Genomic DNA, 14077 nt, shown 5'->3' on the forward strand with positions numbered 1-14077 from the left:
TGAGAAACACCATTGCTACCTTGTTCTAGCCATTGCCTGGCATGTATGTGTGTAGTGTAGTGCTGTAAAGCAATTCGTTACATCATGAGAGCGCGAGACTTTATGTCTCTGAGGCCGGTGGCTCGACAGACCAAAGTTGCAATGCTGGTTTTTCCACTCACAGACGCTAGGGGGAAGCGAGACAGCCACCATTTAACCCGGAGAAAGTCACATAACCATTCCAATGACTCAAAGCTGTTAAGTTAAGGTAAATTAAGCTAAAAAAAAAAGCATAGGTACCCTTTAGATTTTAAGTTCTTATGATGGTATGGTCTAAACTTGAAACATCCTGAAATGTCCATAAGAGGCACTACAACAAGCACAAGTCAATATATCTCAAGAACCCGTTGAGCTAAAAAATACAACATTTGGTATGTGTACATTGTATCATTTGCCCTTACTGCCTGAAGTGTTTCCAGGCTGGCTTTCAAAAATGGCCTCCAAGCAGCTAATCAGAAATCAGTAGCAAATGTCTGCTGGTGTGAATGGGGTTAAAAAAAAAAGTACTGTGTGGTTGATGTGTGATCTATTTGACTACATCTATAACAGATCCTAATACTCAACCTTTCTCCCCTTTGAACTAAATCTTCTTCAACCATTTTTGAGTTTGCTGCGGACTGCTTGGTTCCCAGTGATCGTGGCTTACGGCTATATTTTAGTGTAGATCTTCACTGAAGTTATTTTTTAGTCTAGGACTAGGCTTCAATTATGTCCAGGAAACCACCTTAATGCTAGCCAATACCTGGGATATAATAAGACAAAAGTAATTTAGGCATTTACGAGGGAGAGTAAAGCTGAATTTATTGCTTTTCAGAGTAACAGTTCTTCAGCAATAAGTCCAAGGTAAATGAGACAACATTTTTATAAAAAGGCACCTGTAGATTCATAAACCCATTAGACTTAAAACAACTGAACCCCAGTGCAATTTAGCAAATGTAGGCTCAGCTGAAAAATAATTGGTACAACAAAATAGATTAAATGGAATTTGTTTGCACATAAATGAAGATATTGCAACATACATTGTGATATATTATGTTGAGTATAAATACCATAAGATTTGGTCCAGTGGTTACAAAGGCATCGTATTTCATGGGGAGTGACTCAGTCATTTCAGTAGTTCCTTTACACACAGTGTACACGGTGCACACTTGCTACCACACACACCATTCTGCTATTGCACACATCTCCTCATCCCCAAACCCCACAGAAATGTTACTATTCTAAAAAGTAGTATTTGCAAGCATTTTGTTAGTAGTTAGCACATGATGTTTATAAATACAGCTTTTAAAAAAGCAGTGCGGCTTTATAAATGGAATTTAAAAAGTAGTTTTAGAGACATTTGTGTGAATACATTTGTGTTGACCAAAATATTTTGCACATGACGTCTGGAATATGACGTCATCTAGGCCTCCCTTCACATGCTAGTCCTGCTGGTGGTGGAATCAGCAGATGCATTTTAACATCAGGAGAAAGCAAATCATTCTGTAACACCATTCTCCTTAGCATACCACCCTATTCCCATCTTTGGTATACCGGTATAGTAAAGCTACTATAAAAATATAATAAAATATAAGGATTCCATCTAGGCATATTTTAAGGCTCTGAGGAGCCCATTTGGCTTGACTCCATACCCTGATACCCTGATTAGGCATCTCTGTGTAGTGCCCAAGCTCTGGCTTTCACCTCGTCACAGGATCACACAGCTGGAACCTGAGGCCTCCTGAGACCTGTGGGTAGATGGGAGAATGACATGACTATGCACCTTCAGTGTGAATCCTGCTGATACTACAGCTTTACGAAGGTATACATATAAATATATTTATCTCTCGGGAGGAGAATGGAAATCTAACACAAGCATCACTGACACTTTACTTGAGTGCCTACAGATAGTTTGTTGAAATTCAAGTTCAGTCTTTAAAATTGTTGTTGAACAACTACACAAATCAATCACAACCCCTAAACCTTGCATAATGGTCAACTGTTAACAGTATGTCAACAGATAGTCTGTTTGAGTTTGTGGGACCATCCAAGTGTGAGTAAAGGTTCCCCTACTAATCCCATAATGCCCATGCAGCAGTGATTGATGAGCTCCTTACCCTGCCCTGGGAGCATCGGAGAGCTTCATCCTCTTGGGGGCGCTGGAGACCATCTCGGAGTGTGTGATCTGAGAGCTGGCGAGGACCTGACTGCCTCTGCTCCCCTCGCTGGGCACCTGGGGAGGACACAGCAAGTCAGACCCCTACTGAGCCAATCAACAGTCTACTCTCGAGTCAGTCTTGAGATTAAAGTGTATATGTCAGGTTAAAAAACATTTTTGACAAATGAAAGGACATGAAGCAAGATAGTAGTGAGTAGTGATTTTTCTTGAAAAATCAACTTTAATACAATAGAACAATATTACTGAAATATTGTTCTATTGTATTAAAGTTGATTTTTCAAGAAACATCGAAACAGCTACACCATGCTACACAGTTTGTGTTGCATATTCCTATATATATACACATTAACAAACTGATTTGAGGTGAGACAGAGCGTTCAGACAGAGTGAGCTCATGACATGATTTAGGAGAAGGGATCTTACCATGTTCCTCTTCCTGCCGTGAGGCTCGTTGCTTGCTGTGGTCTGAAGGTTCTCGTGGGCTGGAGCCAGGGGAGTGCTGGGGGCCGTTTGCTGGGTCTCCTCAGAGGATCTCAGGGGCCTCCTGCACAGGTCATCTCGCCGGTGCACCACAGTGGCCTTAGACTTCAGCTGCCTGCAAGGAGATGGAATGGAAAGCTTGTATTGCAGGTTGTGAATGAAATGGTGGTCTTAGTAAGTAAGTAAGTATATATACTCTTTTGATCCCGTGAGGGAAATTTGGTCTCTGCATTTATCCCAATCCGTGAATTAGTGAAATACACTCAGCAAACAGTGAACACACAGTGAGGTGAAGCACACACTAATCCCAGCACAGTGAGCTGCCTGCAACAATTCTTAGTGGCATCTGTAGGCCTTGGTCAACAAATATGGCACCGATTATTGTGTAGTATGAGAATGCTACATGCTTCACACATTCTATGGATCTGTTTCTTTTTCTAAACAATCCTATCACAAGACTTATTTGAGGAATAATTTGGGATTGTGTAAAATGTGTTTTAAAAGTTTTAAAACAAAGCCACATTTTTTCAGGAGTTGAAGAGTCATGGCTTCTGTTTTTTTTTTTTCTGATTTGAGTCGATAATCTATGACATAAAGATTGCTAGAATGCAATAAAGCGTAATAAGAGCATGGATTGGGTTTCTAAACCGCAAGCTAGAGTTAAAACATGATCCCATATTAAAACAGGAACTGGATACCCATTTTTGAATGGAAGCGATTATATATTCAGAACCAATAAACATTAGCTATGGACTATGGATTTTAAGGTCCATGGTTAGCAATATGATACAAACCCACACTACTATTACTCAATACTAAAGCAGATTAATTAATTACAGTAACTCAAAGACTATACCACACAATATCATGTTCGTTTTTAATGCAGCGTTTAAGTAGTGAATCTCTTTCCCTATGAAGGTACGCATACAGTTTTGCAGTAGTTGAGTAACTGTTCCCAATCCCATTAATTCACTTACACTGTAAGTTACTAATTCACTTCTAAGTGCGAAGTTCTGCGAACACATCCTGTCAAATGGCTGCCCTTGAGTTCACCATCTCCAGCTCAACCAGACACAGTCACCAGCTGTGCTGGTCATTTGTGCTGTCAGTTTCCCTGGCCACTACAAATAGCCTTACTCTGGGCCACCACTAATTGTGCGCTCAGGAGCCTTCAGGTAGAGTGAGGCCCTTGCTTCACTCTAAATGATCCCCCTGGTGTGATGTGATTATGGGCCAGACTGCAACCTTCTCTTAGCCCTTCCTCTACGGCAAACTCATTAGCTGAGACACCTAAACAGACTCTACTTTGTGAGACACTTGCCAACAACTTTAACACTAAAGTGAGCCTGTTTGTGCTGCGGGGATGCAGTTAGGACAGAGGTTGCAGTGACGGGCCGAGGGCAGAAGGTGGCTGGCTGGCTGTGGGATCAATGCTTGCGAGCTGGAGCGCTGGCGTCTGAGAGGCAGACGGCCCTGCCCCTGCTTCGTGGCACGTACCCAACGGCTAGCGACAGGCTGCGATACCAGTCGTTGATATCCTCCTGATCACTGGACATCAGCAGGAGTTTGGCTTTGGAGAAGGTCAGCTGAAAGGGAGAGGAGGAGAGACGGGAGAGAGAGAGAGAGATGGAGAGGTCACTGAGTGTCGCCACAGATGCGGAAGGAACTGGAGTCATCGTTCATAAGGGGAGAATTCTGAGGGATCATTTTCAAGGATCAGACAGTTGTCTCCCTCACAATCATTACTCATCGAGCTCCTTGTCTCTAGAATGGCTTTGCCTGCGCTGATGTGAGCACAATTGAGCTCATCTGATACACTGTTGCGAATCAAGTGAACACACTGTAATGATATCCTTTGAACACTAGAGGGCACCCCAATCCAGGTTGGAAAAAAGAAAACCTGAAAGTTTTTCTGATGGTCAACATTTCTGAAGGAGTATTTCTGTGTAAATTATTAGGTTACAAGAAATAAGCAGGAGCAATGTAATGCAAGTTAAATACATGAAACAATAGTTATGTCACCCTATCAACAGATGCATGGAAGACCTGTGGACGATAAACTGGACATTACATGCTAAAGACACCTGTGGAACTGATTATGCTACTGCATAAATATATGTTTGCATAAATAATACAGCCACTTTAAATATGACACCTTCATTTTCTGTTTTAAGATATGTCACCAATCATGTAATGCTAAATGGAAATGGATTTGAAGTCAGGCAAAAGCAGTTCAACGCAACAACTGTGATGATCACATCTCAACATGCTGACCCCGGCATCTAAGGGACGAGCCCAGAGTTGTGTTGATATAGTCAAATGATCACCAGTACTGTGCAACAGACAGGCCGGTTTCGGCCACTGTTTTTTCCCCTTCCTTCCAGAAGGCCCTTCCATCCTTCTGAAGCGCTCCTATCAGATGGCTCATCCGTTGAGTCAACAGTAATTACCATCACTCATCCACATTAGAGAGACTTTACAGCGAGATTACACATGTCAAACAAGAAAACGCCAGCCATCCATCCCCAAACAAAGGCAGGGTTTATCCCTGAATAATTACAACTGAATCCCATTAGAGTCGATTATAATTAGGGTTGCGGAAATATTAAATGACCCCTCACATTTACCTGAGGTTATGAGAATCATGGGAACCTTCCCAGGAAGCGGAGAGCATATCAATAATCATCTTTAATCTTTATTACCGCAAGGTTTGGAATTCTAATGTATGGTAGCAAAGTGGTAAGCACCCGCTTTATACTGATACCTGGTATACTGATAAAATAAGAGGCCTTTTTCCTGTGCGTGCTGGGGTGGGAGGTGCAAGGCTCTTCCTATATTAAATGGATTAAGATTTCAAATGTACCATCATCAAAAGCATTATCTAATTACAGAGTTCAGTGAACGAGGCCGAATCTGGCGCTGCGCAGTATTAGGTACCAGCCACTCGGGGGACGCATGGCTTGATTTATGCACAAATAGATTCCTCTTCTATGGCTGCGCAATAATTAGGGATTTGTCAAAAAATCTGACCCTCTTAGGTAGAAATGACTTTGGATAATAGGAACACTGGAGCAGGGAGCCTCCTCACTGCACATCATTTCGCTTGATTATTTATACATCAAAGGGAATCTGTCACGGATGCGGAAAAATATTCAAGTAGCAAGGGGAAATGGGGGGCAGACGAGCAGAGAGGAGGAAAGGAGAGCACAAGACAGAGGACAGAATGGAGGGGAAATGCAAAGAAATTATGGAAAGAGAGAAAGGAATTTTTCCCTCTCGAAACAAAAAAAGAAATGCTTTTCTCCTCCAAACATGTACGTGGCGGAAAAAAAAAGGGGGACATTTTCACCAGTCTCCCTCTCTTTTTTGCTGCAAACTTTGCATATAGATTGCCATGGCATTTCCAGCTGTCAAATTTAATTTGCCTTTAATTCTTCATGCCACAGATGAGTAGGGCCCCGGAGTGCTGACAGCCTCTTTCCCTCCGTCCAGGTGCGGCTGGGAGGTGGGGGGGCCCCTGGATCAATAATGTGTCCTTATGAGAAATTACGCCTAATGCTATTGAGTATGCATTTGGGGCCTCCATGGGATAACAAGCTAATGAAATGTCATTTCTTGCCATTAGATAATGTGTGGTTGCCAGGCTGCGGGAGAGCGTGGCTGGGTGCCGGCGACAGGCGCCTGAGCAAGATGTATGGACTGGATGGGAGGAAGAGATGGATCTGATGGATAATCGGAGGCAGCGGCAGCACTCCTCCGCCGGACCACCGTCCGTCAGCAGCCCCTGAGTGATGCTCCCCAGGCGGACCGGCGGCGGCCTGTTGCGGGGTGTTGTCACGGAAACGCAATTTTGTATAAAAATTCATGGTTGGATGGACCTTTGAGTGGGCCAAACTATAGTCATGATTATCTCATTTGCAAAAGGACTTGACAGCTACCAGGACAAGTATGAAAATGAACATGTGAATACGTACATACATTTATATTAAGAGACCAGCTAGACAGCCTCCTTTGGAGAAATCCAAATCTCAAATCTGGATAAAGGACAAACTTGTGGCAAGCCTGGCTGGCAAGACATAACTCCTGGCTGTTTGCATGGAGCAGCAAAACCCAAGTTAATATTGATGAAGCAGAGGACCAACAAAATCCTGTCTGCCTAAACGCTTTCATTTGGAGCTCAGCAACACATTCGACTCAATCTTTCATGATGGAATCACCATCCACTATTTAGACATAATTTGTCACACAGCCACAGCATAGAGACCTGGAAAAGGATCAAGCAGAGAGGAGTTAAACACATTAAATCTAAGTCTTATCTCCGCAGATGAGGAATCAGGGCAATTAGCAGCCAAAGAAAGAAATGATATGGAGCTCTCCACAGCAGTCTCATAATAACTCCGGCAGATAAACTCCCATTTAAACAATTAATCATCTGACCTCGGAGGACTGCCTGTATACCTGGGGGCTACAGACTTGATGGAGAGGTGCTATTGTCTGCTCAAAAACAGAGTGAGATAAATTGAAGTAAGAAAAAAAATCTGATGAATGGCTTAATTCTCTGGCTGAACAATCATCAGTTATCTTTTTAACCTCCTTATAATTTTTCAGGTAAACTCTCCAGGTATCTTGAACCATAATGAAAAATGTGCTTGAAGGTATGAAACTTAACTTGTAAAGTTGTAGAGTGAAAGGATCAGGCATGGAATGCCCTCCAGTATCATCTCCACTGCCTATTTGGGCTCTGAATGCTGCTGTTGCCATAGTGTTTGTAAATAATAAGATTGTTATGTCTAAAATGTCTGAGTCAGAGTAAAACAGTGTTGTCTGGCAGAGAGCAAGTGAGCAGACACTTACACTGATCAGCCCCCCTTGGCTCTTGGTATGGCCAAACACCTTGTCCACGGTGCACTCCTTGAGGGGGTAGCAGCGTTGGCATTCAAACTTGTTTGAGCTGGTGGGATGCAGGGAGCTGCAGGGCTTGGTCAGCAGCAGGATGTCGGAGAACAGGAAGAACATCTTGGGCTTAGTCTCGGTGCCTTTAGGGGGCACGGTTTTCAGCCAGCCCTCGCGGATATACCACCTTCCTAAAAACACAGGAGCACAGGATATGGGGGAGTATGAAACAGGTGTGTGTGTTAGTGTGTGTGTGCGCGGGAGAGACGTGTAAGGATTTCCTGGAATCTCCTCTCGGTGACTGACAGCCATTTGATGGTTAATAAATTAAATGCTGACATTTGAACAGATAAGATGAAATTTTAGCCCTGCCACCGGTTCTTTAATTGCTCCAACATCGAGTGATTGCTGTTCAGGGAACAGCTATAGCTACGGGGACCCAATTGGACATTCTCAGGCACAGACAACCTTTCCATGATTAGAACAGGGGTCAATTTGGGGTGATATTGCTTTTAAAATGTCATAGGTTTAATACGTAGTTATGCTGAGGAGACATCCTTCCACATGGTCCTCAGAAATGAGATTTCATGCCTCTACTACACTGGGTATTGATTGGACCCCCCCAGATGAACTAAAACCAAATAGCCAGACTTCTTAAATACCTACACTTTCAAAACTAAAATGCATCACACAAATGCAACAGTTTATCCTTTTTTGTGTTTTGAAGTAAGTTTGACTTCTGCATCAGCATGCCCACGACACGGCCCAACTTCAGACAGCCCGGCAATCAGTCAAACGGCAACCTGTCAGCCAAAGTCTTCTGCAGGAGGCCACTGTGGGCCCTTCCTTAATTTGTGTTTGGGGAAATCAGGTGCAGCAGGGCTGACTGAAGCTCTGAAGACTCTACATCAACCCCCCCCCTCCATCCCACCCCCCTCACCTCTCCATCTTAGCCCTGCCTGAGAGTGACACATCCAGAGAGAGAGAGAGAGAGAGAGAGAGAGAGACTGTCTGTACCATCAAGAGCCCAGGTTCAAAGAGCAGGAACTTGGAGCTCCCCTCTCCATGTCGAGCGCTTTCAACTTCCCCTGTCAAAGAGCACCTTTGGTCAGCTACAAAGGCCCAGTGATTTGCGAGGTGCTAAAGGTTGCACTACAAAGCCAGCAGGTCCTCCTGATGTGGCTGGCCGAGAGATCATGAAAGGCTTAAAAGGACGCACGAAAGGGGTGATGGGGGTGACCGCAAGCATGATCATTGTTAATTTGAAGTGGACTTTGTTTGATAGGACGGGCTTTGAAGTGGGTAGCCAGGCAAGTCCACTGTTAAGGGCTGGAAGTGACCGCCGTCCACATGCTGTAGGAGTTGGTGCACAATGCTGAACATTATAATGAAACAAGTTCCGTCTTTCCGGAATGTTTTTTTTTTTTAGTTTGCTTGAAATGGCAGTCAGGAAATCTGGCCTCTGAGGCAGATCTATATGTTAACTCGTGTGTTGCTCATGGCGCAGGAGAGCTGGGTTCTGACTTGATCAATGCTCGGCTCTCCTCGTTTGCAATTTTTTCTGCTGGAGGCTGGGAGCTGAGGTGGGGCCTATGGACGACCACAGTGCCACCAGCGGCCATTCCAGGACTCCAAGGAAACAGACAGTCTGTCTGGCGTATCGATGTCCCATTGATTCAGCCTTTGCGTCTCAGAGACCTGTCGCCCCCCACACACACACACACACACTCCTCTCTGCCACTGCCATCTACTCCCCCCCCCCCTTATCTCCTGAAGCGCCACTTAATATGTTTCAGGGACTCAAAAGCCTCTCATCTGTATAGCATCACTTTCTTTTACCCACATTAGACACTGTGGGGGTGGTAAGGGTGGTGGGGGTGGTAAGGGTGGTGGTGGGGAGAGGCTGGAGAGGAGTGGCAGGACTTCTGAAGTGTAAGGGAGCGAGGTGGCACAGGGCTTTGTGGTGGGGAGGGATGGTGAGGGCTCAACATATTGGACAAGAGAGGGCTCTCAGTAGAATTCTGGGGGCCAGAAAATTGGGATGAGCGTGAGCTTCTTCAACTTCCCACATCCGCATCAGCAGGAAATCAACCCGCAGCTCGTTGGGTATTCATCACCAGCCTCCTCACCACCTTTGTGCACATACTCAGAAGCACTTGCCCGCACACACACACACACACACACACACACACCTTCCTTTTCATCTGCCGGCCCACAAGATGAGGAGAGACGCTAATTGGTCCTGGGGGAGATTGGCAGGCTGAGGCATTCACAACGAGGCTCCTTCCCTCTTTCCCTCTTTCCCTCTGTCTCTCTCTCTCTCTTTCACTTTCTCTGTCCTTCTCACACTCTCTGCCTGTCTCTCTCATCTGTTGTTGCACACGTGGCCCTCTCCCTTGGGACAAACAACATGGAAGAAAGGGCCACAGCTCCACAAGTAGTGCAAGACAACAAAGGTGGGGAGCTGACGAGAGAGCACAGTCCTCCTTGGCAATTAGTGCCGAGAATCCGCTGATACATTCCACTCATTTTGTTGTCAAGACACGACCGCTTACAACAGAAATTACACATCTCACGTCATTTTGCAGACGTTCGATCAATTAGACAGGCTGTTCGATCAATTAGACATTTTCCCCCCCTTTTCTTGGCTAACTTCTCTTCCGCTTTTTATTTGAACCCTCTCCCCTGCCCTCCTCCTTTCCCTCCCTCCTTCTCTCTCTCCCTCCTTCTCTCTCTCTCTCTCATTCTCTCTCTCTCTCCATCCCCACAGACAGCTGAAGGAGAGAGGTAAGTCTTCAGCAGGAGATAAAAGGAATGGCTGATCACAAGCTCTGACCTGGAGCCAGCAGCCGAGCCTTGCGTCCCTTCAGCATCTTCTGCACTCGCCGCAGCTGCAGGTGGTTCTCGTGGCTCCGGGCGTTGTCCTGGACACGCTGGCACACCTCGGAGACCGCCCTCATCGCCCCTGCAACCATCAACACGGACGTCTCAGACGGGAAGAAGCAGCAAAAGCCTCAGTCTCGCCTACTGAATAAATGAATAATAAACTCTATGCCTACTTATGCATACACACACTTGCCCAAACATAAGAGTGTACATGAGAGTGTACCCTACACTAGCCTGACTACATCTTATTCAATATCACAAAGTTGGTCTTTGCATGAAAGGCCAAACATTACTTGGTGATATTGTATACAATTTAGAACTGCAACAGATTTGCAAATTAACTTGGTTAGGTGCATTGCATACAGTACATCAAGTATGTTTCATGTTTAATTATAGCACTCTGGGTGAATAAGCCTCAGATAGACAGATAGTTGGTAGGTGCTTTCTCAAATGTTCCAATACAGACATGACATCCAGTAGGATATCAAAATGGCAACAGCCTTTCCTGCAGTGTTCACATATGCAACACCCATACACACACATGCACATGTTGTTCACACATGGTTAAATGATATTTACAACTACAGAATGCTTATACGTTTGCATCATTAACAAAACAAGCAGACATTTCTTGTTACAATTCATTGCATATTGGCTGTTTAGTAAAAAAAGCCTTGAAATTTAAACTCTGCATGAACTGCTTTGAGCATTATCTATGCATTACAATCACCCAGCTTAATTGAGCTACTTATCTTCACAACAACTACACTTGTTTGGTTTGTAAACCAAACAAAAGCTTTTATATGGAGATGGCCCACTAAACTGAACATTTCTCTAAATTCTAAACGTATAACCCAATCCAAGCACATTCCCATTGCCACTGCTAAAGCAGTAATAAACTGGATAATTCATTACATATATTCCAAAGACATGTGTTCTCAGCATACGTACTTCATTCATCAAGGGTGTTTAAACAGAAGTTTGTTGCTGGAGCTCTCCAGTGTTAACTTTCAGACATTAACCTCTGACGGAGTCAGAGTGTGTGTCATGAGATGACGGTTCAAGGCGAGGCGAGCAGAAGTGCGGCAATTACCGCAATTAAAACAACCGCTTCTCACTTGAAAACACACCAAGAGAGGGGAAAAAAAAGGGCACACACCGAAATAAAACAAACAAAAGACACCAAAAAAAGAAACACGAGAAGCAAAAAACAACAACAAAGTCTCCTGCGATTCTCACTGCTGGTTCACTTAATCAGATACAATGTGATTTGTCTGGGGTTGTTTTTAAATAATTCCCTTTACAATACGCCCCAGCTAAGTACAGAAAGTTCTTTTTTATTCCACCCTAATAAAAAGCAAGGGAGTTTTAAAAAGCTTCTCTAATGAGAAGAGGAAGACGCAATGGAGGGGCAAATTTGGATACGTACCTTCATCTTAGAATCAGGGGCTGTTTTAATTTGTAAGCAAAAGCAGCACACAAGCAATGAGATTCTAATTGATACACATAAATAATTCCTTGTGTACATGGGCGCTTAAGCCGGATTTGCTGTTTATTTGACGATAGAAATTAGTCATTATCGAGCTTCTGTTGATGTTGAAGATTTTATTTATTTATATATTGCACGCTTGATATCCTCTGATCTGTGCCCAATTAATTATGTCAAAATCCACATCCAGAATTTAGACTCACGTTGGGCTTTACCATACTTGTATCCTCGAAGAGCACAGTCTGCTGTGACAGTACTGGCTAATGTGAGATAACAAAGACACTGAACTCTGCTGTTTATCGAAAGAGTAGAGACAATAATCAGTAATTTACACTGACAACCCCAGACCAGTATACTTTCACACAACTGGTAAGCTACCAAAATATGAAAATAGCACTCAGCGCAGGGGAAAAAAAGCTCTACCAGATGTTACACAGAACCATATTGTTCTCCGTGCTGCAGATTCAAATACTTGTTGGCATGTGAAGAATACTAAAATGGCATGAGGTTAACCAATCACCACTCTCCTGACAAAGCCATGTTAAGATGAGAGGTTGTTTGGAGAGGTGTGTGTTGATGGGAGTCTCTTACTTGAAAGCTGCTGAAACTCAGGGTTGTCTGGACTTGTGTTCTCTGTCAAGTCTCGCAGGAAGTGCTTGTACCTGAGAAGAGACACAAATAAACAAACCGGGACCATGCCGTTGCTAAAAATAACCAGAGAACACGCAAAACAAAGTTAAGGGTTAGCAGGTAGGCTTTGTCATTGTACACACGAAGCAGTTTGAGTTAGGCCTTGTTTTTGCCAACAGTATAGGAACAAAAAAATAATCTGTCAGGGAGAGATCAAACACAAATGGAGACACATTTTGACACACACACACACACTTGCACTGCTGGTCAAAATGAAAACTGGCGTCTGTTGTCTCACTGCTATTCCACAAGATGGGCCATTACGGCAGACCTTGAGAGTATGAAATAGAAAAATCCCTGTCAAAAAGAGAAGATCACAAACACCCAACTGTATCTAACAGGGTCACAGTCCGCACACAAACCTTAGCCTTCTGCAGATGGATTGCTGTGCAGGAAAAATTAAATATTGATTATTGTGCTATTGTGGGACCATCTGAAGATAAAGGTTATTAATGACAGGCCAAATAAAGGGCTCCATTAAGGAAATGCCCCCCCATCACACGGTGGTGCCACAGGAAGAGCGCAGCAGAAAGGGTTATTTATTTCACCGCTTCTGGGAGTGAGAGAAGAGCAGAAGGGGGGAAAAGGGAAAAAAAGAAATAAAAGACTTGAATGATGTAGAAAAGCCTGCCATGTAACGTTACACTTACCAAGAATTTCACCAGCCCTCAAAACACCAAAGGATCCTCAGAAATTAAACATGCCCGCTATATTTTGGGTAAAGTTTTCGCTCCCTCTCGCTCTCTCTCTCTCACAAGAAAATGTAAGCAACTTATGCTGGGCCTCAGAGGAATTGATCAGTGAAGGAAGCATCATAAAAAGGATGGCAAATGATCGTAATAATCACTAACGAGGCTTATTTGCCTCACCTAGTATTAGCATACTGGGCGCAGCGCCTCGTGTGCCGGGACTTGCTCATGCACTCTCACCCCTGGGGTAGTGGCTCCCCTTCATGAGGCAGACTGCCGTTCCCCCAGGGCACAGAAAGTTGAGCTTAAATATTCCGATTTGCGGCAAGCTCTGCTGTGGGGGCAGGCTTGTTAACTGTGTGTGGCTGTGTGTGTGTGTGTGGATGTGTGCGTGTGGTGTTGGTGGTGGCTGGCGGGGGGGCGCAGAGAAGGCAGTGCCAGCGAGTGCTGTTCCCTGCAGCCATGTCGACGCAACGTAAACACTGTGCCAGCACTCGCGTCACCCGTCATCAGTGGCAGAGATGACAAGGTGAGGTGGAGGGTAGGCGAGGGTGGAGGGTAGGCAAGGGGAGGCGCACGCCACCGCGCTGCTTTAAACTCCACTTCACAGGGAAGGTTCAAGCAAACAGGACTGGGAGGAGAGGGCGAGCCAAAGAGTGTGATGAGGCCCCCCGCACCCTCCTCCACCACCACCACCCCAACACACACACACACACACACACACACACACACACACACACACTCTCGTCTGCA

The 14077-nt window shown here is 44.5% G+C and overlaps 1 protein-coding gene across 1 annotated transcript in view; it reads right to left on the reverse strand.

Moving 5' to 3' along the window:
* Positions 1 to 823: 823 nt before the first annotated feature.
* The window catches only part of arhgef39 (Rho guanine nucleotide exchange factor (GEF) 39), a 28183-nt gene continuing 14929 nt past the window's right edge, over positions 824 to 14077 (reverse strand). The window contains exons 6-12 of the mRNA XM_048267292.1: positions 12537 to 12607; positions 10407 to 10535; positions 7532 to 7761; positions 4175 to 4263; positions 2621 to 2792; positions 2136 to 2251; positions 824 to 1766 (exon numbers count right to left, since the gene is read on the reverse strand). Of these exons, the coding sequence (XP_048123249.1) occupies positions 1727 to 1766; positions 2136 to 2251; positions 2621 to 2792; positions 4175 to 4263; positions 7532 to 7761; positions 10407 to 10535; positions 12537 to 12607 (847 nt within the window). The 3' untranslated portion in view covers positions 824 to 1726. The remainder of the gene's footprint in view (positions 1767 to 2135; positions 2252 to 2620; positions 2793 to 4174; positions 4264 to 7531; positions 7762 to 10406; positions 10536 to 12536; positions 12608 to 14077) is intronic.

The sequence above is a fragment of the Alosa alosa genome, chromosome 17 (genome assembly GCF_017589495.1).
Source record: "Alosa alosa isolate M-15738 ecotype Scorff River chromosome 17, AALO_Geno_1.1, whole genome shotgun sequence".
Classification (NCBI taxonomy): Eukaryota; Metazoa; Chordata; class Actinopteri; order Clupeiformes; family Clupeidae; genus Alosa; species Alosa alosa.